This window comes from Lates calcarifer, linkage group LG4 (assembly GCF_001640805.2).
Source record: "Lates calcarifer isolate ASB-BC8 linkage group LG4, TLL_Latcal_v3, whole genome shotgun sequence".
Classification (NCBI taxonomy): domain Eukaryota; kingdom Metazoa; phylum Chordata; class Actinopteri; family Centropomidae; genus Lates; species Lates calcarifer.
In genome coordinates this window covers 7557648-7583085 of record NC_066836.1, presented here as the reverse complement: position 1 = coordinate 7583085, position 25438 = coordinate 7557648, and the positions used below count along the sequence as shown (strand labels likewise).

The 25438-nt window shown below is 38.7% G+C and overlaps 2 protein-coding genes across 4 annotated transcripts in view; one reads left to right on the top strand and one right to left on the bottom strand.

Annotated features, from left to right (window-relative positions):
• Positions 1–5552: 5552 nt before the first annotated feature.
• On the top strand, positions 5553–12272 carry rx2 (retinal homeobox gene 2). The gene is made up of 3 exons (XM_018677875.2): positions 5553–5835; positions 8926–9182; positions 9432–12272. The coding sequence occupies exons 1-3, from the start codon at positions 5553–5555 to the stop codon at positions 9867–9869; spliced, it is 978 nt and encodes a 325-aa protein (XP_018533391.1). The 3' UTR covers positions 9870–12272.
• Positions 12273–13596: 1324 nt separating this feature from the next.
• LOC108884179 (dynein axonemal heavy chain 8) overlaps positions 13597–25438 on the bottom strand; it is a 32068-nt gene continuing 20226 nt past the window's right edge. For 2 of the 3 annotated variants that reach the window (XR_001960994.2, XR_001960995.2), the window contains exons 61-95: positions 25310–25432; positions 25091–25221; positions 24740–24893; positions 24440–24604; positions 24033–24259; positions 23793–23911; positions 23599–23702; positions 23214–23390; positions 22965–23132; positions 22522–22737; positions 21647–21784; positions 21427–21554; positions 21114–21285; positions 20859–21014; positions 20625–20780; positions 20358–20540; positions 19283–19388; positions 18945–19197; positions 18401–18591; positions 18187–18308; positions 17990–18105; positions 17691–17893; positions 17507–17580; positions 17247–17399; positions 16936–17091; positions 16605–16721; positions 16412–16513; positions 16127–16287; positions 15850–16006; positions 15620–15772; positions 15262–15451; positions 14909–15030; positions 14122–14701; positions 13920–13996; positions 13597–13734 (exon numbers count right to left, since the gene is read on the bottom strand). Coding sequence is in view for 1 of the 3 variants with exons in the window: in XM_018677877.2 (XP_018533393.1) it covers positions 14414–14701; positions 14909–15030; positions 15262–15451; positions 15620–15772; positions 15850–16006; positions 16127–16287; positions 16412–16513; positions 16605–16721; positions 16936–17091; positions 17247–17399; positions 17507–17580; positions 17691–17893; positions 17990–18105; positions 18187–18308; positions 18401–18591; positions 18945–19197; positions 19283–19388; positions 20358–20540; positions 20625–20780; positions 20859–21014; positions 21114–21285; positions 21427–21554; positions 21647–21784; positions 22522–22737; positions 22965–23132; positions 23214–23390; positions 23599–23702; positions 23793–23911; positions 24033–24259; positions 24440–24604; positions 24740–24893; positions 25091–25221; positions 25310–25432 (5181 nt within the window). In the remaining 2 variants the exon portion in view is untranslated. Of the gene's footprint in view, positions 13735–13919; positions 13997–14037; positions 14702–14908; positions 15031–15261; positions 15452–15619; positions 15773–15849; positions 16007–16126; positions 16288–16411; positions 16514–16604; positions 16722–16935; positions 17092–17246; positions 17400–17506; positions 17581–17690; positions 17894–17989; positions 18106–18186; positions 18309–18400; positions 18592–18944; positions 19198–19282; positions 19389–20357; positions 20541–20624; positions 20781–20858; positions 21015–21113; positions 21286–21426; positions 21555–21646; positions 21785–22521; positions 22738–22964; positions 23133–23213; positions 23391–23598; positions 23703–23792; positions 23912–24032; positions 24260–24439; positions 24605–24739; positions 24894–25090; positions 25222–25309; positions 25433–25438 lie in introns of those variants that run through there. The other variant, XM_018677877.2, reaches the window with a different exon arrangement.

Genomic DNA, 25438 nt, shown 5'->3' with positions numbered 1-25438 from the left:
TACTTGCAAAACACCCAGGCCCTCAAACGTGGTTGCATTAAACGCAGTGTTAGATGAAGTTCGACATGTATTTAACAGCTAATTATTTGAATCCAGCAAGAACTGTCTGTCCCACTTCAAAGGTATTAAAGCTGTTGACTGAAGGGCTTCTCTACCTCACAAATCTTAAGATGATTCTCTAAATTAATTTGCGACCTTAATGTTAGAACTCATTTGGTTTATTTACAGTGGGATTATTTGTGTGACTTTTTTTTTAACATATACCAAATGTTATACATATCAAATAAACAGTCTTTGAAGTGATAACAAGCAATCATTTTTTGAGACACTAGTTCAGCAGCTATGTTTAAAAGGTTAAAGGGGTTAAGTTAGACTTTAAGTGGGAATGATTAACCATTGGGCGAGGAGGGCCCTAATCTGAATGAATGGAGGAAGGGTTAACTCCTTTGACTATTGTGAAAACCAAAAGATTAAAAGATAAAGTACCAGAGTGCTCCAAACATTTATTTCTCCTTGATCTAATGACCATCTCTTTCTTTCCAGGGGTTATTTATTGACTGTGTGTCAGTGTAGAACACTAAAAATAAAAAACAAAACAAAACAAAACAAAAAAACCGTCTTGCAATAATAGCTTTATAACTGTGATCCCCTCCCCGGGCATCATTCTGACATATGACAGACACAAGCACATGACTTAAACCTGCACAAACACATATAAACCCACAGATGACAACTGAACAAAAGGGTTGTATATAGAAGATACAAACAGAGATAAATAAATAAAGTCCGCATTGTAAGATTTCAAAGAAACTTTGAAACTGAATTTGCTATAGAAAAGGGCATGACCAGAAAATATACATTTACATTTGTCACAAATAGGGTCTACCTCATGGTTAAATCTAGCATAAGTGCGTAACGTGCACACATCTAATGACTTTGTCGACATCAGTTCAAATATTAAATAAGTAGACATTAGAGTAGCATAGTAATAGGACAAGTACTGAGTAAAAAATAATCAAATTAATCAAGTTCTGTAAATACATCCAAGATTTACTTTAACTATAGCACGTTCTCTATGGATATGGTTTACTGTATGTGTCCACCTTGGTTTGGCAGGGATTTTGAACTGCTTATATCTACCTATAGAACATATTACAGTACATACTGTTTAATCTAGGATTAAACTTTTTACCCTAACACCTGCTTGTCCCCTCTGTTACTTGACAGCCACATTTACATTTCTTGTTTTGGTTGATAATTTAAAAAATACATCTTTTTTTCTTATTATTCTTTTTCTTAAAAAACAAACAAACGGACAAACAAAAAACAACAACCCCTCACCCCTGTGATAAATCTTTCATTTCAAAATTAAAGCATGTCATTCTGCCATAAATAAGGGTTCAGTTTAAGGTCCTTAAAGATACTGATATTGAACTAGCACATCTACAACTGTACAAGACAGAGCACACTTTTCCATCACATTTCAGCACAGGCTGATCACATGACCTGTCTCTCAACATTTTACCCTCCCTTTCCATCATCTCTCTGTCATCCCCCTGCTGCTCACCATCCCCCTTTCCCCCTGTAAGCTGACACAGCTCCTTTAAACATTAGCCGCTTTCTTCCTAATAGGATCTCAGGGGCTTAAATTGTCATCTGATAAAACTAAGGAGCTTGATAGCTATGCTGCACCCTCTTAACCAATTTGTACTCAATTAGGATAATGGGGAAACAAGCAAAGAGGGACAGCTTTAATATATTAATGTGATAAAATGATTATCAATTTCCCTTGTCTACGACCTGGGTGGTATTATGAGCATCTAGCAAGTCTCATATTAATATTTGTCATTACTGAAGTGGACCAAACAGTGTGGGACATCAGAAACATTTGAATCAGATCTGAGAATTAGTTCCACATTATCGGTCAATCATGGCATAGCATTTCCAAATACAGATGTTCAGGACCAGACATTTTGACCTATCAAACATGTATAATTAATAACAATTCATTATAAGCTGAGTTCCATTTAGCTGTGTTATTCCAAGGCCCCTGGATGCATTGTACAAGTTAGTGCATTGACATACTTAAATGTAACAAAGCCATTGTTAATGCTGAACCACTGAGGCACAGTGGTTTGATTTAACACAAACATGTGAAAGTCAACTGAAGATACAAATTATTACTTTTTGCTTACACTGTTAAGATTCAGTGCTGCAGTATAGAATGTATGTGGTTGCTCAAACGTTTCTTCTATTTTGTGAGTGCTGTTGTATATATATTCTTTATATAAAAATTACATCTCTCTCTCTCCGTCTCTCTAACCACTGGATGTACTCACAATGAATCATCTCACCTCCATCACTAATTAATGAAACTAACTATCATCTGCTAAGTCCATTGACAGTCTTATGGTATCAGCTTACTAAAGCAATTAATGCTCCTTTCAATGTTTTGCCTTTCTAGAAGGGTTATTTTTTAAATTCTAGTGCAACATACTTGACATGAGAGAACACAACAGAGAACCAAAGCTACCAGTTGCTTAAAAACTGAATAAACATGATAGTACCTTATTAATTAGTTGACTTCTTGTCTGCTCTTTTAGTTTTTGTGAACATATTGAAATCCGGAGAGATAGTTCTGTTAAACATCCCACGTGCCTGTCTTTTTTTTGTCATCATGTAGCAGCAACCTCCTTCACAGCAAATCCCTACCACACGGGCATCTTTAAGTTCTTTACTTCATTCTTCTAGTCACAAAGCCCATTGCTTACAGGCAAAAGTAATGGGCTTTGCGGTCTCTGCTTTCTTGGAAAACAACCTTGACAACCGAGAAAAGTTGCACAGCCAAACCCACTTAACCCAAAGCCATTCTGCTCCTAGACAGCAGCGGCAATGCAGCCCAGTGTTGCCAGATGGTTTTAAACTTGCTAGTGTTTAAAATTCCTCAGCTGCTTAGGCATATGCTAATGGTGTCTCCATGGGCGGAAGACCCTCCTGGGTGTCTAAAGGTGTTTCTAAAAATGTTATTAACCTTTTACCAACTTATTCTGCCCACTATTCCACAGAAAGCTGACACTGTACAGACCTTTCACTGACAACTAGCAACATAAAAAGTGACAAGAACAGGTAATGTAAGCACTGCCAGTTTAGAGTTTTGTTCTTTCGGTCAAACAATGCCTTGTAAAAAATAATGCAGATACAATGCGTGGCAGAGCATACAAAGGAAAATAACAGTGTGCCTTCTCAGTCAAAGCAGTCTGGGAAGTCCAATAATATAATAAAACTATAATGTTTGTCTGAATACAGGCAGACCAATCTCAAAAGGATGTGGGTATTAAAGAAATAACAAAATAGCATAATAAAAAAAGGCAGTATGCTGCTATTTCTGCACCACTTTTTCATGTTGGGTTGTGAGTTTGGCATGCAAAGAACTAAATATATCTTCAGATAGGTGGAGTGAGGTCAGAGGAAATCTCTAGTGAAGTCTTTAGGCTCATTAAGGATGGGATTGATCTCTGCAACACCTAATGTTGCTGCCACAGCTTTGGTTCAGCCAGCTGGCAAAGGAGAAACCTGCAGGCTGCAGGGATGAAACAACCTCCAATGCCACCATCCCAATTCCACTTTCAGAGGCAGTGCAACATGTTTATTTGACAATATAATCTTAAGTCTTGGGGTGATAAAGGACTGTCCACTAATAGCTCGTGTATGAATTAATTAGGTGAAATAGAGAATTGTCTCCTATTACCTTGCTTCTCCAAGCCTTTACTTTAACTCACTGCTTGTCTGCCCTCCTGTTGGTCTTCATGGTATAAATATGAAAAATGCAGCCTCAAACTGTGCATTGTATTACTTCTGTACTATCTATAGTAACTTGGTATGATTAGACTAAATTCCTTAAATAGGGAATCATCTTTTTTTCTACAAAACAATGTAATGTAATAAAATTTGCTTTAAATCACAAGTGATTCACTTCTTTGCTTTATTTCATTTTGTTATTAAAGTTTACCATTCCAAAAGCAGAAGTGCTCATAAAGAATTAGGTGCCTCTTTGAATTAAACTATTTTATGAGTACAAGCCTTTACAGTGTGTAGCCATTCAAACTACAAGTCCATCTCTTGTGTCTTTTCTCCCTTACATTGTCTATAATGAAGGGATTAGCGAAAACTCTCAGTACGAGCCATTATCTTTCAGACAATAGATTTTTTGAAAGAAAGTTTTGTGGAGGCTTCATTAGCAATGGCCTCCCTCTGTGGTCTGAATGCGGGACACATTTGGAGCAATTACTTGACCAGAAAACAACTGTCAGTCATTCTTAAAGGGGAAGGATTCCAATTAATAAACCTCTTAAACCTTTTGGTTTTACTACCATTCCCCCCGGCAAGCTTTAGTGTCTTGCGTGGTTAAAGAGAGTTTTGTCAGGAGAGGACAACATTACATCTGCTTCTTGCACAGGACTCCAACAGTAGGTCCTTTGCTCACTTGTGTGCAGGGGATTTCAAGGACTTAACCAGGAGTAACAAGTGCCTGCAGTAGATGTTGTTAGTGTCATTTGTCTACTTATGGACGACAGAGACACCATGTGCGAGGCATAGTCTATGATAGGAACCTTAAGGAAGGTAAGATTACTTTCTGTACTTCCTTGTGCATTCTGTTAATTATGACATTTATTGATGTTTGGGTTCCCATAACACTAAAGTGTATTCATCTAAAAGATTAAATATTGTCTCAGTGCAGCTTGCTTCTTGGTGCCAAACAATCTGAAATGTCTTTTGGGTAGATTTTAAACCAAATGAACTACATACATTTGTAAATCTTTAAGCATGCTATAAGGTTTAAATATGTATAAGCAAAAACTGATAGGAAACAGTTTAGAAAGATAATTTAATTAAATTTTCTAGGCTCTATAAACTAAACACATTCACAGATACAAAATGTGTCAGTGTAAACTGTAAAGATTCTCAATGATTCACTTCTGAATTCTTCCTACTTATATATGTTTTTTTCTTTCTCTTAGTTTTTTGACAAAAAAATGTCCTGCGTGTAGTCAACAACATGACTGTTTATGATTGAGATTATCAATCATAATGGAGGTTATGCTAACGGAGCATTCATTAGTTACGTTTCTTGAAATCTATGAAAGATATTCACATACACAATTTAAAGTAATTTCTCTTAATCAAAACAAGTAAACTTGATAACTAATACATATCTCATGTCATGTTAACATGTCTAATTTCCACTATGACTCTGGCATGTAAAAACAGGCTGTACTGCTATTAAGCGACTAACTTACTTTCTTTACTTTCTGTAATTGTTATGTCTTTTTTTTCTTGCAGACAAAGATGTGAGTTTGTTCTGCTTTTGTGGAAACAACATACTGAACCTCACAGAAGTTTGAAAGACACAGCCCTCAGCTTCACATAACTCTGCTCTATTGCAAGTGAAGCAGAACAAGAGCTCTGTACAACAGATGCTTTGCCTTCTCTCACTTTGTAGCATTTAGTTGTTTTTCTGACAAGGAAGAGAGAAAGTGTCTCCAAAGGATCGAATGCATTTGTCAATGGATACCCTGGGAATAGTGGACGATAGTTGCTTGGACAACTATGACATGGCAAAAGGTGCTGGGTCAAGCAGCGGAGGCCGGGTCCACAGTATCGATGTCATACTGGGATTCACTAAAGACCAGGACCCTTTACTCCATTCGGTAGGAGATAATGACAGCCAAAAAGCCAATGGAGAAAACCCACAGCACCCTGAAAAACAGATCCCATCAGACCCCTACAGGCACCTTCCAGAACTGGGTGACAGCTCCCAACACTCTTCCTACCATGGTGAGTCTTCATCAGGCAAAAAAACTCTGACACATTTATTCAGGATCATAATAAGTTACGGGAATTTCGCCTTTAACAATGCAATAAGTGGAACTAGAGCCGCACTAAGCTTGTCAGAGTCTCATACACAATAGTCCCACACAGTTTTCTGGACCAGAAATCCACTGTCACATTTTAGCAACCACTGTCAAAATGAGTTACCTGATTATTGGAAAGCGTGGTGAGTAAAAATGGAGGTAGTACTTCCTTTTAGTGATTTTATGTTTATGTGCTAACATAACAGAAATATAAAGGGCAGACAAAGAAAGATGGACTAATGACAAATGTGTCTTGTGTAAAACTTCAAGATAATGATAAACTTGTAGCTTTGCACATGAGTGTCCAAGCTATCCTGAAAAAAACGTTGCATTGCATTGATTGAGTTGCATTAATATTACTATTATTATTACAGCTGCCGTTTTATATCAGCTTCATATATATTAAATGTGTTCAACATTTGTCATACATTCCCTTGTAACAGGTTGCTCTTTTGATTTGTCAACACACATGTAGCCACTAATATGAGCGACAGTTACATTCCATTCAGGTGTTTTAGTGCCCCAGCCAAGGTATCATCACTTACTGACACACCTGAATGGAAGAGAGCCAAGATTAATGTCATTAGTTGCACCTCTGCTCTTCCCACTATATGTTGATCGTGAGAAAGGTCCATTATTATTTGTTTTACTTGGAAATTTTCAGATGTTGAGCAAATTTAAAACAATGCTCTGTTGATTCGAATAATGCCTGTCAACACAACTGGTTGTTGTTGGGTATGGACCCACTGGTGGGTCTGGCTGGAAAAAAAGAGGTTAGGCAGCCGGTGAAATCAGCCTGTTGCCAGCCATTACAACCTACTGTACATTAGTTACTTGAGTGTTGTTAAGATACTTTAAATTTTCAAACAAACAGTTTTGTTTTACAAATACTTGTATCTTAAAAATACTATAAATATCAGGAACCTATTGACATACTGTATGCTTAGGTCATCCAATACAATATTGCTATATTCTTTGAAAAAGATTATAAAAACGATAGAGCTCTTTTGGTAATTTAAAATTAATACTGCAGACCTTGTAAAAAGGTACAAAGTGAACACAACAATACAGTGCTGCAGAAGTATGGACACTTACATAATCCATAAGCAGTTTCCACTCATATTGTCACTGAGTAGCCATGCCTGAGTGTGGCCTGCTTAAAAGATTTCATACGGATCCAGTGGACTAAAAACTGAAGACTGAAGAATTTAGCCTGCAAGGCAATTGCTCCAGAGGCTGAAAAACATAAAGTTAATCATCATAGCTGCAACATACAGCATGCGAGCAGTACGAGAGACAGGAGCCAGTGGGTGAGCTAGGAACAAGCATTTCTGTCCAGTGGAGGAGCAATGGACAGTGGAGAAGTGGATTACTGTATGGGACAGGGCTGATTTGTATTTTCTTGGGTATTCTAGTGCTTATTTTCTGTTGGTTTCACTTTCATTGGAGACACATATTAAGAAACTTACTGTAAACATTTAAGGAGCAAGATTTCATGGAGTATTATCTTTTACTTACTATTATTATCTTTTACTATTATTATCTTATACTTCTCATTACCACACTTTTGGTAATTGAAATGGCAATTTGTACTATAGACATTACAATTTTTTGACTGCATTCCTCTATGGGGGTGTTTATTGTCTGGACATACATTTATCTATTTATTTATTATTTAGATTATCATTAATTAAGGCTTTTATGTTTATATGTTTATATTTAACTCACAGTTTATAAGGCCATAGGCACGGAAAACATTTTTTAATATTATTCCGAAAAATGTATAAAAAGCCATCATCCCACTCATTCTATATTCATGGTGTAATTGGGACCTGTAAAACAATCATAATTTATTATCACAACAACCTACTTTGAACACAAAGCTTCTGCTATTTGCCATCCTTATTCCAAACCAATGATCTGTTGACCATACTGCCTTAAGCGATTTGGTATGATTAACAAGCTTTGGTGCATCACACACATGGCTCACTTGCTCTACATCAATTTCTTGGAAGACACAATCTGGACTATGACGGTTTACTCAGCCTGCACAGAAGCCACCTAAAGTCCCTTGTTAGATTAGAGGAGGCGGGCACTTGCAGCTTTAACTGGTAGCATCTGTTACTATGGGATTACTTCGGGGGAAGAATTCAGTGAAAGACGTGATGTCATCTGGACTTGGCAAACCCCTGGGGTGCACAAACCCTCAACACTATAAAGGGTCATCAGTCATTAAGCTGTTTTATCATTGAGGAGAAGAGTTAAAATTTCACTTTTTGATCAGACTGTATATTTAAATGTTACATTTATTTTGAAATGATCAACAATCACATATGTTTTCTTCTGGTAACATGTTTTTGTCTTAAAACTAGATAAAAGACAATAAATAGTAGATCAAATGTAATTGATTCATTATTTAATTGATAGGAAGGTAGTGAAGAAAAGTTTTACTTGTACTGTAAGTTATTTCTTAGGTTTTACTGACATGACTAATTCCAGAATAAGTGAAACAATAAAAAAAAAAGGTTTTGGAAAAATTAAAAGTGGCTTTGAGGTGTCATTTCTCAGATTCACTAATATGCATGTTATAACTCTTTACTTTTAAGTTGTTAGTGGGATAATAAACATAACTGTCCCTAAACTGGACTCCTTGTCCTTGTGAAAGGTTCGACTTTGTGGTTTTAGTCCTGTCTCAAAGATCCTTAATTGCTCTTTTAGCTCCTCCTTACTCTGTCCTCACATCCTTGGCTTTACTCAGCCAAATAAGATTTGTCAAGATGGTAGTGCTGCCAAATTTAAGAACTGCTTACTGGCTTGATACCAGTTGCACACCAGTTGGTTGTTTAAAAATGTTTCTTTGATTCTGATAGGTGTTAATGGTGTAAAATCCCTAATGTCGAAAAAATTACAGATGATGATGATATTGGTCATTTACTAAATAATAGTGAATTTAATAAAAAGACAGCTGAACAAAATCTAAAACGTATGTATGTATCCTCTCTCTTTTTTTAAGAATCTGACCTTTTTTCTGGAGACAAGTGTGATGGAGAAATGAGCGACCTGCAGAAGGACATGGACGTTGCTGAGGAGTCTCCAGAGACCATAAAAGAGGAAGAGCACACTAAAAAGAAACACAGAAGAAACCGCACCACCTTCACTACCTATCAGCTTCATGAGCTGGAGCGAGCCTTTGAGAAGTCCCACTACCCAGACGTCTACAGCCGCGAGGAGTTGGCAATGAAGGTCAACTTGCCTGAGGTTCGAGTTCAGGTAAAGATTGTGTGCTATCCTAACTTTCAACAAAACACCTTTATCATGAGATAAGCTGTAAACACATATCACAAAACCACTCCTCCAACCTCCAAATCCATTTTTACTAAAGATACTACCTCTGAATGGAAAAAAATATTTGAAGGTTTCTGACTTCTGCGCTACGTAAGAGTAGCATCAGAAAACACAGACTTGGAGGCAGTACAAATCCCTCACTGCAGTCTCATCTTGCTTCATGTCTGTGTCCAGGTGTGGTTCCAGAACCGAAGGGCCAAGTGGAGACGTCAAGAAAAGATGGACACTAGCACCATGAAGCTCCATGATTCTCCCATGTTATCATTCAGTCGTCCCCCAATGCCCCCCAATGCTGGCCCAGTGGCTAACCCAATGCCCCTAGATCCCTGGCTGACCTCGCCCATCTCCAGTGCCACACCTATGCATACAATTCCAGGGTTCATCAGCTCACCGCAAGGCCTGCAGCCCGCCTATCCCAGCCACAGCTTCCTCAACACCCCACCTGGCATGGTCCAAGGTATGCAGCCCATGGGCCCACCTCCCTACCAGTGCACTCCCAGCTTCAATGACAAATACCCAATGGAGGACGACAGGAGTTCCAGCATTGCAGCGCTCAGGATGAAGGCCAAAGAGCACATTCAATCAATGGATAAAACCTGGCAGCACATGTGATTTGGTGAGAGGCACTGTGGACTGGGTTTTGAGCCGCTCCTGTGAATGTTTACAGACTGCTTTTCCACTGTTTGTTTCATATATCAGTGAAGGATAAATGACACCAAAGGAGTTTGAAAGTCTGCGTTTTTTTCACTGATGCTAATAAGCAACTCTCAAAATGAACTTCTTGTGATTAAAAAATCACCTTAATTAAAATGTAATTAATTTTGAATGAACCATTTTTTAGCCCCAAGGAAAAATGATCAAACCTCTTGGTTTGGTTTAACTCAAAATATTTGGGAACAGACTTTTTTGTTTGAGTGAGAGAAAATCCTCAACGTGAATGTTTCAACACTTTAAATTTGTGTCAGTGTTAACTCTGTATACTTCTAACAAATACTGACAAACTGAAATACAGTACAGTATATGAGAGGCTAAGTAGAGTCATGTGGTGGGTAGTAGCAACATTTTTGCATTTTGAGTTATTACTTGATGACAGATTTTAACACATTTATACAAGTTTGCTGTCTTAATCGAGTGGTATCCTGACCATTTCTGTTATATACTTTATCAAAAACATAATACCAATCCTAACTCTGTCTGCAGATACCTGGATATAAGACTGTCCTGCACCCCTGACATGATAACATGAGGTTTACAGTAATGATCACTGCACTGAGCTTTGAGGGTGTTTGTTGGTATCTAGTCCTTTAGAACTAGATAGTTTTATTATAAATGTAGTTTTTCACCCTGTATATCTGCCTGGTTGGGTTTTCTCTTTGTCCATTTTACTCAGCAGCATATCATTTTCTTAATTTCACTTTGATTTGGGTTTAAAGGCAATATGAATGTTTTTTTGTTTTTTTTATTCAAATCATCAAAATGGCCTTTGGAAAAGCATGGAGTCCTGATGGGGGAGGTTATCGGAAGTCACAGAGTGTAATCTGGCTTGGAGGCTAATTTAAACAGACAAGCATACCTCTTAACACCTAATTACTGCTTTTAAAGCGATTAACCTCGGATTCTTAGCCATAGACAGAATGCCCCAGAAAAACCCTTTTCAAGACCTGATTAACTCCCCTCAAATTTGCCAATTTGTATTATTTCTAATTTACTGGTACAGCACTACGTGTCAGCGTTGCTCTTTATTATGCATAGTCTTAATCTTAATCCTTACTGGTAAAGGATGATTCTCACAGCATTGTTGACAAAATATTCACTTAAGTCAGGTGGACTTAAAGTGAGAAAGTTAATAGGTGCTGGCAGCCTCTCTTACTTATGGAAATAGCACAGTTTGATGTAACCACTCACATCACAACTAGAAGGAGGTGACGTTGCACTGACGTTGATGAGAGACATAAGGTCATGGTGGTACTGGGTGTGTCTTTTTTTATACTGTGTTTGCACTTGGAATGCGTGCATTCAATTGATGCATAAGCTCTTGGCTGTTGAAATAAATCAAATTACATCTTATTTCATGGACTTGAGGGAACAGGAACATGCAAAGAATCTATTCATGTTTTCCTCTAATTTATCAATACCTAAATCAATCAATATCAATAGTACCTACCTAAGGGTAACACAGTACACTGCCAATGCTTTGAGACAAACTTCTGCCACTAAGGGCCACTCTGGACACCATGATGAAGTGTAAGGAAGACTTATCATCCACACCATTTCAAATTTTCATGAATTATCTGTATTTCATGGAATTTTCTAAAGGTCATGATATACAGATTATACTGTCATACACTCATTGTCATTTTTATAGGTTGTGTTGTTTATTTTGTTATAGTCCCTGTTGACAACAGTGGACGAAAAGGCCAAAGAAATAAAAAGGAACATTTCTTTTTGCTAGAAGAAACATCTCTAAATGTGTGTGGATGTTTTTTTCATTGGTTTTCAATATAATTATATACTAATTTCTAGTTCTTTCAAGTTTTTAAATTGTGACATTCATATTTCATGTGCAAAACACAGAATAAAGTTGCAGTAGCACTACTGTAGAAGCACTCTGATTGTGGATTTTGTTTTTCTTTCCACCCATCCATTAGTGAGCCACCAACATGACTTAGTGCTGTTAATGAGCGCTGGCGTACAATAGGCCATGTAAGCTGTGACAGAGCAAGCTGGCCTGATGGAGGCCTGTTGTGTCCGCCCAGGCCTGTGGAGCTTTGCCAGGCCGTTAGGCAGATGAAGCTCCACTCCATCAGGCCCAACCAGGGGTGTCAGGAGGCCCCGCCTGCTAGGCTCCAGAGGCCACAAGGGCTCAAGCTCTAATTGCCCTCCAGTAGCCTGTGTGGCTTAACTGCCCCAATTTATTTTGGGATGGAAGTTTGAATAGCGGTCTGTTTTGTATCTAAGTACTTGGCAACAGTGTACTAGTAGGTAAACAACCTAAACTTAATATCCATCAATTTTTTGTGAAGTTGATATATATGATGTGTCTGTCAATACTTCACAGAAAATAGTTTAAAACTGAAACAGTAGTTTTATAAGCTGTTTTCATTTAAAATAGGACCAAACTGCCCTAGTTTTTAACATGTTTAATGGAGCTACAGCTTAAACCCTTAAGGACACATTTAGAAAATAAAATAGCATGAATGTGTTTTAGTCACTGTCTACACTGTATATGTTAACTGTTGACAGACTTGTCTGTGAGATTAATACTAGTGTTTGAGCGATGGACATTTTGCCCGTGACGAGCAGACGAATCTTGGCTTGGGTGACAAAATCATAAAGGTTTACAAAATAATATGCAGGACTCTTAGCACCTCTGCACTATGAAACTGCCTTAGATGGGGCATAATGCACCTAATAAAGTTATTTCTCTCTCTGCCCTGCTGTTAATTGCTATACTTAAGTTTTGCAAGGAGAGAAACTGGGTAAATACCATTTACATGCCTGGGCGGTAGTAAAGTAGTGGAAGGATGTAGATGAAGAGTGTCTGACTATGCTGTATTTGGTGATAACCCTCTCTCAAACACTTTTGTCAAAAAGACTTAATGTAGCAACATCCAGAAATTGCAAGGGATGCACTCAGAACTAGTAATTAATTACACACATTATTATGTTATTTTGCTTGGCCAAGCATGACCTTCGCTGGGGCCTGGGCTCTAGTTAACAGGCTGACTGGCGGGACGTGGTCCATGGTGGAAATAATAAGGGAAAGGAGCGGAATTAATTGGGTTTGATTAAGAACACTTTTCAAAGGGACACCATTTTTCCCCTCTTGACATAATTGCAGATCACTCAGAGGGTGGGGGGTCGGGGGGTTGATGGCTGGCGCCAGTTGCTCGTCTTCACCCAAGTGTTAACTTTGAGGAGAAGCACATGTCACTCAAACAACACTCCTCTTACTTGCCTTACACACATGTGCATGCCATGCACTGGCACACATTAATTGCTTAATTTTGCTTTGATTGCATTGACTAAAATTCACCTCCTGTAACTATTCTTAAGCTTAACTGACTAATAAATGCCTAACTAACCCTAATACTGATCTTGAGAAATCATATTAGTAAGTGCTGAATGTAACTATAGAGAAACTAGACAAACAATACCAGGTTTGTTTTTTAACACAGACAATCACACAGCTTGAGTGTCTTTGCCTCTTTGCCATTGTATATCTGCAAATATGTATTTCTTTTTAAATTACAGACTGCATAGCTGTTTTTGGATTTTTCTTTGTTTGCCAAATATGCAGTATATTGTTCTACACTAACACTGTCAGTGCTCTCTCAAAATAATCTGTTAGCTATTACAATAGCATCTGCAACTTACCTTTAACTCTGTACTAACTGGTTTTGAAAGACTCCTATCAACAGCCCATGTGTTTATAGAAGTTTGTAGAAGTGATGGGCTTCTTCCCCCTCTTCTGCCTCTAAAAGACATAAGACGTAAACAGAGTTATCCAGTGCAGCAATTTAAGTCACAACGAGACTTCTGTACATTTTCTCTCATTACTGTACATCTGTACTGCAGTTAGTGTTGATTCAGAATTAGGTGCAGTACAAAGATATGTAATCACTAATAGTCTTGTTTTGGCTTCTCTCCAACATGAGTTACCTGCATTTCAATGCTGGAATGAATGTAAGCCTGAGTGGTCTGGTGGTTGGCTTTCTAGCTTTATCTCTACTCTTGTCCTATAATAACATAAAACAAAACGTGTCAGCATTAATATAACTTCTGAAGAATTTTGTTATTAGCCTTTATGTCAGGTGGAAAAAATATTATCAGGTTATGATATTAACAGGATTACTATACTTACCAACAGCATCCAGACCTCCCAGAGTGAAGTATTTCAGCAGCGTGGCAGTGATCAGATTTTCAATTAACATGTAATTTAACTGCAACAATTGAGAGGTCACTGACACTACCTGATTTGTCAACTAGTAGACTGTCCATTCTGAATCTTACTTTTTTGAGTAATACTTACATTTTGCACTGCAGTATAATAGTAACTATCTTATATTAAGCATACGTCTTGACAGACGTTTGACATATAGAAACAGAGGTATTTATTTGCCCTTTAATCAATATCACAGACATGCAGCTATCTTTTATGCAATATCACAGAGAAGGGCAACCCCACGCAAGATCCAGTGGTCTGGTGATTGGACGGTAGGCAACACCACAGCTGTGATGTAATTGAGGTCTGTGCGCCTTGGTTTCTTGTAGATGGGGCAGACATAGAGTTTAGGATCCACCGGGGCAGTGGAGTTGATGGCAAACATGTGGATGACAGGCAAAGGTGTAAAAAGCACTTTGGGTGAGGACTCAATGAGATAGATGTTTTTCCTGTCCCAGCCAGCGCCATCCAGGTACAGACCGTAAACATAAACTCCCTCCTGTTAAGGAAAGGGAATAAGGGAATCAGTGATGCAATACTGAACCTTAATGCTCACTTGTCTCAAATCAGTCACAATGTGCAGATAATACTGTTGTCCAACCAAGTTTATCATCAATATTAATGTAAGTTGAATTAGAGATTTATGTGTTATTATGTGTTATTATTAGTTGGTGTATTGTTAGTATTTTTAGGCTTTTTGACTCACTGTAGGGGAGGCATTGATCTCCTCCTTTGCCTGTTTCAGAACTTTGTTGTGCAGAGTGACTGTGTCCAGAGCCCAGCCTTTGTTTGCCCTTGTCACCTCTTGTCTCATAGCTGTCAAGAACCCTGAAAAAATCCCCCAGAAGAAACATTATTAGCATAGATTGTTATGTACTCTGCAAATGCTGGAGTTCTCCATTTTAGTACATCTTACCAACAACAAACTCAACATGTCTCAATAAAAAAAATGAATCTGTTAACTACACTGAAAACTACAGACTTAAGACATATGACTAGTCTTAGTTGGTGGTGGAAGGCAGGTGTAAAGAAGCTTAACTCTACAAAGACATGTCAGACCCTGTGGGTTGAAGAAGCCTGTCATCCAAAAGGTGGTGGGTCTTCCCTCAAACACCCAACTGTAGAACTGTTTGTTTCTCTCTAGAAGCTCAGTGAACCAAAAACCCAGTGTGGATGACTCCCAGGAGATTTTTCTCCACAGGTTTGGCACACGGGCATCAAAAATATTGTCCAGGGCATCACGGAGGTTCTAGGAGATAAATACATTTACATAAGAAGTTTAATATACAAATATTTAGTAAATATTAATAATGAAAAATATTAGAACTGAATTACAAACATGACTTAAGACACACATTTATATGACCAGCAAAGCACTGGTGTTTATAGTGAACAATGGATGAATCAGTAATCTGACCTCGCTCATTATGATAGTGCCATCAATGGCTAACTTCAAGTCAGTCAGACTAGTGCGCACCACACTGATGATCCTTTGCATTCGATCAACCTCCTGACGTAGGAAGATGTTCATTGGGTTCAGTGCTCCCATCTTCAACAGCCTGGCTTTGACCTTAATGCATAAAAGAGTTAATATTTTAGTTGGTACAAGAATCTGTGACTAAAACACTTACAGCCAAACAAACTAACCTCATGTGGCACATAATTAGGGGGTAGTTTGTCCAACATGTCCTCTGCCATGCAGTGAACGATGGACTCTCTAGTTGCTCCTGATCCCCCTCCACTTTCCTTGGGCTGAATATTTGTGATTGTGTCTAGCACTTCAGCAGATGTGTTGGTCTGATACCTGGTCAACAATGAAAGAAAAATAAAATTCTTATTGCTATTTTAGCATTAATCTTACACATTACAGTATAACACATTACAAGCACAATATCATCATTATCATTAACAGATGTCTCGTTACGTGATATCAGCATTAGGATGCAGCCCAAGTGCTTGAGGTGAATCCAGAACCGGCAAGCTCTGAATGTATTCCATGTACTCCTCGACTGTCTTGCACACTGGAATTTTGTAACCAGTGTAGAAGCAAAATGATGGGTCAAACATCTTTTTACTGAACCACACCTGCAATACAAAACACAAATTCAAGTATAGTAACAAATTAAATAAAATGACAGGTAAAGGAGATATGAACATGATATTGATATCATATGATATTAATATGAATTAAAATAAATGGGGTTATTACACGAGCAAAACACTTAAGTAGGCGTTTGTCATAGTCGTCTGTAACCCTTCCTCCATATTGCACCTCAGCTAGCATGTATCGCACGGTTACCCATGACACATCCTGTGGGGGAAAATGAATAAAATAAATTTTAAAATGATGAGTGAGGTAAGATGATAAAAGAATCTTTAGAGTTAGACTGCTCAGTTCTCACCTTCTTGGGACCACAATCATCCAGGTGTTTCTCAACAAATTCAACACTTGCAGTAAAATCAGCAGAGTTAAACTCATAAGGTATGTTCCAACCCAATGGTCCAAATTTGCGTCGTTCCTCAAAAAAGAAACAATAAAACAAATGATTATGTATAGATCAAGACAAGGCGCATCAATTAATGTTTGATAAATACGTGTGATTTTGAAGACCATTCTTCCCTCACTGTTTTGCAAAGAAAATCATATGGGGCTAAGTATTTTGGTTTTGCCTCTAAATTGCCTCTAAAATAATGCTCTTCAGCCTCATCAGAGAACTTGGAAATGACCAGTACCTGCACAGCAGTGTGGAGAAAGGCAACACTGTAGAGCAAAGGCTTCCATGTGGGCAGGTTGCTGACTTCCAACTGGTTCTGTGAAATCCCTGCAAATGTTCGTTTCAAGCCAGCACGTATTCCTTGAGGTGGATCGTTGGTAAACTTGATAGAGGACTAAAGATAAAGAGGTGAGAAACATTTGCTTTAAGCTTGTACATGTACTGCATATAACAGTAACACTGTGTTTGTAGAGGATAAATCAGGATACAAAGTCATAAATGAACTAATAAATTCATAACACCATACTGTACGTAAAAGATCTGTGTCACCTGGAGGAGTGTGATGGAGAATCGGTCGTGTGGTTCTGTGGTGATCCACACTCTGAAAGTATCATGCATGGTCTCTGCAGTTGAGATAGTTTCTAGCAACTCATCCATAAACTCTAAGCCCAGGTGACAATTTTGCAGAAGGACCCAGCCTCCCTATACACATCCAGATACAGAGGCCACAGATCAGGCCAAGCAGTCAGCCATCACTTTAAAAGCATGTATCCATACAACTTACTGCTTCATTAACTAAGAATAAACACCTGTGTCATTGATGTCTGAACAAGCTTCCTTGCATGAACCTCTTGCCCTTGTCCCATTGATATAGCTCTGCATTCTATAGGACACAACAATTTACTAAGATAATGACATAACAATTCTTAACAGTTAATGATTTAAGTTAAGAGTTAAAATTAGAGGCTTATCAAGGTTCTTAGTGAAGCTCACCAAGTTGAAGTTTCTTAGCAAGTGCTTCAATTTGCTCAGTGGGATCTGAGCCCATAGAGAGGAAGCAAATTAGAGGGGTGCGAGGGTCACTCTCTTCCCATGTGCTATGAAGGTTCAAGAGGACCGGTTCAGCAAACCTCATGCCCATGGATTCTCCCACGTACTTTCTGGCCTGAGACAAGGTACGGTCAGGGCACCAAGACCTGTAACAGAAATACTGTAGCTAATAAGATAATTGTACTAAATATCATATTATGTATTTTGGCATATGAGCAACATGAGCAGCAGCTGGATCCAACCTTATTAGCAAAAGTTTATGGAAGACATCAAGGGAGTTGTATCCATCTGGAACTACACCTTCTTCTGGGGCATCAAGATTGAGCCATGCTTTCCAGGGTTTCCCATTTTGAGACACCTATAACGTGTCAATAGTAACACTTTATGAGGACTCTTTCACAGAGGATGTGGATATATATTTCATGGAACTTAAGCTCACCTGCGCTATGATGTTAATGAACTGCGGCAATTTGCTGAGTTCCACCAGGTTTAACCATACCATATCCAGAATCCAACTGAATGGCTTTGAGGGGCAGGTCTTCAGGTCGAGAGCTGCACCACCTATTGTTTTTTTCATAGAAATTATCATGTTTTAGGATACCATAAAACAAAAAGGCAGATTCAACTTTTCCTTCAAGTGATAATTATCTTACCTTTGATAAGAACCTGAAATTTGTTATGCTCTATTTTGTTATTCTGTAAGTCAATCTTGAGGGCCAGCAAGAGCGTGAAGATGAACTTGTGGTTTTCATACAGGCCTCTCACTGTGTATCTGAACACCTCAAAGGTCAGACATTCAATGATGTTTGCAATTCGCTTTTGAGTTTTAGAGGACTTTTCAGACCTGCAAAAGCACATTTATAGTAATAGTAGTAAAAAGAGAAGAGGTAGAGACAGAGAGAGTGCAACAAGGTGACCCAATATGGCAAACTGACAAAGTATATGTTGAGGACAGTTAGTCTTCATCCATACCCAATGTAGTGCCTGACAGCACCTATGGTCTAATGACTTAATCATCGTTGCACTTTTTTTAAAAAGATTTGGTGAGAGCCAGAGAGTAACTCTATGTTAATTTGTCTCATAGAGTGAAGTATATGGTCCATAATACAAATGCTGTTTAAGCCCCATGATCCATATTCAAAAGAAACCTCAAGATCTTCCAGACATACTTCTTAAAGCTGTTTTGGTGAAACATACCTTTCCAACGACAGGTCAAAGATTTTGAGGAACTGACCAAGAGAGGTCTGGTACATAACGTTGACCATGCTCATCTCTGTGATGAGGAAGTAAAGGATGCTGCCTCGAGAGGCAACAGGACGATATTCTGCTTGAGCTATATTGATCTTCAGCTCTGCGTCTGCTGCAACACTAAGCTTTGCACTAACTTCAGCGGCAGTTTGTTTAGTTGTACTCAGAATGCCGATCATGGAGTCATCATCCACCAAGGAACCTTTAATCATACAAACAGAAACATGTTTTTTGAGATATAAATACATTAGAGATATGGCACTACTCTACACCAATAACCACTGTACCTTTTGTACTGCTGAGTTTGTACAACAAGTTGTCTTCCAACTCCTGCATCTTTCTTTTATTGGCAGTTACATCCTCAATTAGCTTCAATCTTTCAGCCTCTAGTTCCTGTTAAAAGAATTTAAACTTAAAATTTGTGTGCAGCCCAAGGCACAAGCAATGCTTCATGCTCAATACTATAATAACAAGGTAATATAAGAGAAAACACTGATTTAACTAACCTAATGCAACAGATACTTTTGCAGGCTGCCGTGTGATGCCCCTAAAACACTTAGTTCTTGGGTCATGGGTTTAAGATGTTACAGCTGTTTCCACCGTTAACCCTTTAGGCGCCACAGTTATTTTAAGAAAATATTCAATTTTGATATCAAGAATTCAAAATGCTGTAGCTTGGAAGTGGTCAGAGATAAAGACATGCTGTAAATGAGAAAAATATCAAATATGACCGATGGGAGTAAATTTACTCATCTAATACTCATTGCTCACATCTGGACATTTTACATGCTTTCTCTGTAATTCGCTCTGTATCGCTGACTACAAGCGCTTCCTCATCAGCTCAGGAGGACTTCCAAACTCGATTTCCTCGTACACTTTGTATAGATACATGCCTTGAAATGGTGTTAGGATTGAAGCTTAGACGGACTTTATTGATCCCTTTGGGATGACTCCCTCGGGGAAATTACGTCTCGTGAATAAGTGAGGAAACTGGCTCTTGGTTGCATTTTAAAGTTGAAAATATCCATAGGATATATATAAAGCACACCGTCTCTTCACAAGAAGAGTAAGAAGAGTAGAGGGAAAAAAAGGTTAAAGAGCTAAAAAGAGCAAAAAAAAAACTACGGAGCTACTGGAGAGGCAGCCGTCTCCCACAGCGCCAAACTTCTTCTGCAGCACATGTCTGCAATATAGTGGTGGAAAGTGGTAACAAGTTTTGGCACTCTATCTGGAGCTATGGTCTGTTTCTTTCAGTTTCGTTGCTTGTTGCAATTTTGTGACTTTGTCGCTTAAGGGGTTAACAGTATCTTTATGTATTGCTAATAGAAACATGTGCAACATAGAAAAAATATAGACACTGACATGTTTCTCTCTGAGGATGACACGACCAAGTAGCTGGTTCTCGAGGCCCTTCATGTTAACAGTGAAATCAATGATGGACGTCTTGGCACTGACTTCTGGTGTGTATGCTGGATTAGGCAGTTTGGTGGTTATGTAGAGCTGGAAGCCATCCATCACATTTACCTCTTTGTCTCCCACTTTGACCTACACAAGACCAATCCAAGAATCAAGAGGGGACACATTTTACAGTTGTATTGTTGATTTCAAGTGGGTATTACAGCTGATTACCTTATAACTGGTCCCAGATTTAATGAAGTTTTTCTCAAGGACATTGTCAAGGGCAGGGTCAAGCTCCTCACTGACATCTTCAATAAGCAGTGGGCGTCCTAAGGAAAGACAGTCTTCCATATGGGTGCGAAAGAACTTGTGGTTGAGTGATGTCACCTGAAAGAGAGATTGAAGATTACTTCCACACGTTACCAAAACAACTAACCTGGGTGAAAAAGGCTATTTACTAAATACTTGTAGTGCATTGGCCTTTTCTTTTTCCTTAATCCAAGCCTTTCCCTGAGTCTGGGGATCGATAAGCAGAGGATATCTTGTTGCTTTTGTGACGATGATGCCATTCTGCACAGACAAGTCGTCTCCTGGGAGTCCTTGAAGGTTCCACTCACTTATCTTAAACATAAACAGGACGATGATATTTTTTTTGTCATGAATACATTTTATGCAGATACAACTAAGGTAAAATTAAAATGATGTTTGTGCTGCTCTCACAGTGGGAGGGTCCACTAGGGCAGAAATGAGGTTGAGGTTTTCTGTAAAAGGAATTTTATGGCTCCTGAGCTCTGCCTCCCAGATTTCCTTCAACAACATGTCACGGAAACTCTGATTAAATGGCCCACAGTAAGATAAGAAGCCAGTGAGCTGGAGCACATCACCCACAAGTCTGCCAAGAAGAACAGAAACCAATGTTCTCATTTAAAGGCTTTCATGATCAATTAACTGCACATCCACCCTGAAAAAGTTAGAACTGATGATCATAAAAATAGATTTTATGTCCCTTAAATTCAGCTGTTTTGTAACATACCTGTTGATCTGTGATTTAAATTCTTTGCTTTGCTCTATCCAGCGAACCTTCTCTCCACTGAGTCCATCAATAAGTGCAGACGCAGCTTGCATTTTATTCCTACACATCTCAGCATCATCCAACAAGTCCTGAAAAAAGAGGATATTTTAGATAACCCAAAGTTTTAATTCTAGCTTAAAGTAAATACAATATAAAAAATGTTTTTAAGGCTGAACCGCACCTGCTTCTCTTTCATGGCAGCATCACATTTGGCTTTGACTTTGTCAAATTCTGCTTGCTTCTCAGCCAGCTGAGACTCAGCCTTGTTTAGCTCATTGTTAGCCACTCTTAGCCGGCCCTCCTGAATGGCCAGGTTAGCCTGGACACAGACAAAGGGTAGTGGAGTTCAGACTACAGCGGATACAGCAGACAGCTTAAAAAGTAAAAGCAGTACTTTTATAAATGTATAAAATATATGTGTGTGTGTGTGTGTGTGTGTGTAATGCAATAAATAAAGGTAAAAGTGTCATGGCTGGGGAGGAGCACAGGCAGGGCGAATCCAAGTGCAGACACAGGCAAGCTACTGCAGTGAGGTTACTTTAATAGAACAAATGATGAAGACCAGGCTTTCAGGGAGACAAGCATGTAACAATTCAGGTAGCTGGCAAGGTAACAAAAATAAGAGTCAACAGCAAGAACAGTACAAAGGGAAACACGCTAAGACATGTACAACTAAGTGGGGGGAAAGGTCTGGTATAAATACAGGTGAACAAATGAGGGAAATAAGAAAAAGATGTGTAGGTAGGCAGGAAAGCTCCAGTGATTGGGAATAGGAAACAGGAGAGCATGTGGCTCTGGGAACAGGAGGAACAGGAGGAAAGTCTGAGGACATCTGGTGGGCATATGGAGAATGGCAGGAAACAGATGCAGAACAGCCAACATCAACAGGACTGAGAGGACAAAAAGTTATGATTCCTACAGTATTCACATCAAATGGATGTGAACACTTTCAAACAGGCTTAAAGCAGGACATTTTAACCCTGTATCATCCTGTGTAAACTATGTCAGATCTACATTGCCAAAAAATTCACCTGCCATGATAAAGACTGACTTTACCTTGAGTGGAAGCACTTCTTTGTTAATGCCAAAGAACGAGGCCATAGCCCGGGTCCATGCTAGCAGACCAGCCACATTACCACACACTTTCTTGGCATTTTCCATTGTGTAATCCTCCATGTCAAAGTAGGGCTGCAGCAGTTCTACTGTTTCCTCATTAATTTTGTCATTTTGGAACTGCTGAAGGGAGGTCATAAAACCAGCAGCACTCATAAGCTACAAAGTAGAGAAAGAACATTTGACAAAATAGAGCTATAAGTAACTTTGCAGGGTTGAATATTATTGTGGTATTATCATTAATATATTATACAAGAGAACAGAAATACCAGAAGTTACAGACAACAGTTTTATCTCTCTATATAGGTTTACAGAAGGAGCACATAATGTGTCAGTTGTGAGTAAGTGGCAAAGAACTGCAACTTCATAAAAAGGATTTTTGTTACCTTCAAGGCTTCTGACCATGATGGCTTAATACACTGTCGTTCTGGATCAACAGAGACAGAGTCTAGCTTCTTTTGGAATAAAAGTAGGCCACAGTCCATAATCCTCATGATCAGATGTGGAGGTTTGGCCAATTTTCTCACAGTAGCAATATCAGCAGGCTTGATGGTCTGGGAAATTTTTTAAGTATATCATTTAGTACAATATAAAAGGTGTAAAAAATATGTTAAAAACAGTCACACAGATCTCACATTCAGTGCAGCTTCAGCCTCTTCTAAAGCTGGCCTGGCAGCCTCCAGTTTTTCCTCTGCAATAGCTTTTTCTTTTTCAATACCCTCCACAATCTTCTGGGCTTTATCCTTCACAACCTGGACCTCATTCTTTACAATGGTAGCAGCTTCAGCACTGACCGTGACCTCCGCCACCACCTATGTGAATGCAACAAGAAGTGTGTCACAATTTCAAAGCTGTTGACCTTTATCCATTTTTTTTTTTTCAGTTTTTTTTTTCCTTGTGACGATAGTTTTTGTCACTAAATTCTGATTTGAGAAAAGTGACAAATAACTATGCATCAATCCATTACTTGTACATACTTATCTTGGGTGGCAAGAGGCTGGAGTGTGTATTATTATCTACCTTGTCAGCTTTGACAGACGCTATAGCAAGCTCTTTTTCCTTGACTTCAAGATCTTTGGATAGTTGAGCCACAGACTTACTAGCCTCCATCAGTTTGGCCAAACCTGAACATCAGTAACAGTATAAACCTCGCAAAGTAGCCCATACATGCCATCTTTATGGTATGTCATAGCCTTGCTGTGAAGTCTCCTTACCAACATTCATGCGCTCTGCTAGTGTGTTGATATAGTTGTACTTTTCAGCATACAGCGTTTTGTAGCTATTTATAAAAGAGAGGTAGGATTTAGGGGTGACATGAGTTCTCCTTCGGAACCTGAAAGATAAAACAGAATAAAACTTTAAGCTGGTGTAAAATATGTTTCTGCTCTAAAAATTTCAGAAAATAAATAGTTTCAATGTAACAATGTGAACTACATGCGATTTGTCTGTTATACCTTTCGAAGTAGCTTTCACAGATCTCAGACACTTTGTCATGATATGTACCCATGGTAGTCACCACAGAGGCCTTCACTTCAGCAGAGCAGACCATGGGAAACTCTGACAAGAAGTAGTTAGACACAGCCACCAGAGCCTCATTGGGCCAAGGAGTGAACCAGTCCATTGTGCAACCAGAAATCAATCCAGGAAACTTCAGGGATCTGGAGCGAAACTTCTGACCGACCTGTTAAGGAGAGCAGACGTAATGTAATTCAAATAAGAATATTCACTTACGCAGAGATAGCTTAGTAAGTGCATGTGTTTAAAATGGCCATGCATCAAACAGAACAAATACAGAACATTGAAGAAAATACTCTAAACAACAATTTAACCAACTGTAATTGCCTTGAGTGTTTTGACCTACTGGTGAGAAGCAAAGAACTACATGCAGATTCTTTCTGGATCTGGATATGAAGTAGTCATAGAGGTTGTCAAAAGTTGGTGGAATACGAGGAAACTCCTTTTTCATCACAGAGATCAGGTTCTGGGTGATCTCTTGTATCTCGTCTTTAGCAAATAAATTGGAGACCTGCACATGGAGGTATAATGTATGTTGTTGTTTCAAAAAGAATAAATGAGACAGTTCTGAGCCACATTGTCAAATGCAAACTCAGTTGGTTTGTGTGACCATGGATTGAGGTGCTAAAGACATCAAAGCCCTTACCTCACCAGAGGAAAGAACATTGTTGAGGTACTCAAGGAAGGCTTCATCTTTTATTTCATTGTCAGTAAAGATGAAGGTGATGCCTTTACCCTCAGCCCCAGCTGTTTTATACAACAATTTCAGGTCATCCATGAAATTACTTATGTTGTATGTTCTGCGTAAACAAACATTATAGTGTAAGAAACCAGATCCCAATACATTGTTTGAGTGAGTGCAGTGACACAATCAGTAAGAGTGCACAATTTTGGACAACTGAATACAAACAGTGTTCTCCTCTCAGTGAGATCACCTTATCTTCTTATCTTCCTTATCACATTATCTTACAGCAGTTTTACTCTTTTCGATTCTCACTTTGTCAGTGTGATCTGGAAGATGCTATATCCAGCTATGTATGAAGCAAGGCGAGTCAGACTCTGTTTCCCTGATCCTCCCACTCCAACAAGCAGGGCATTTCCATTGTCAGTTCGAATGATACGTGATATCTAAAGGAAGGCAAATCTCAAATCAATCAGAATTATCTATATCCTGCTCTAGAAGGTATGTAATCATCAGGGTAGCTACTAGTCTGACCTTTACAAGATGAGTCATGGCATCTGTGAAGAAAACCAGATCAAGGCTAGAGCCTCTTACAATCTCATTGTGCTGGGTCTGATACATCATCAGTTTTTCTGATAAGAACTCAAAACTTGGCACCTGTAA

Bases quoted from the DNA above. Each gene is read 5' to 3' on its own strand.
- rx2 (XM_018677875.2), top strand. From the start codon at position 5,553: ATGCATTTGTCAATGGATACCCTGGGAATAGTGGACGATAGTTGCTTG. The intron at 5,836-8,925 runs GTGAGTCTTCAT...TCTTTTTTTAAG, and splicing joins CCAACACTCTTCCTACCATG to AATCTGACCTTTTTTCTGGA. The intron at 9,183-9,431 runs GTAAAGATTGTG...GTCTGTGTCCAG, and splicing joins TGCCTGAGGTTCGAGTTCAG to GTGTGGTTCCAGAACCGAAG.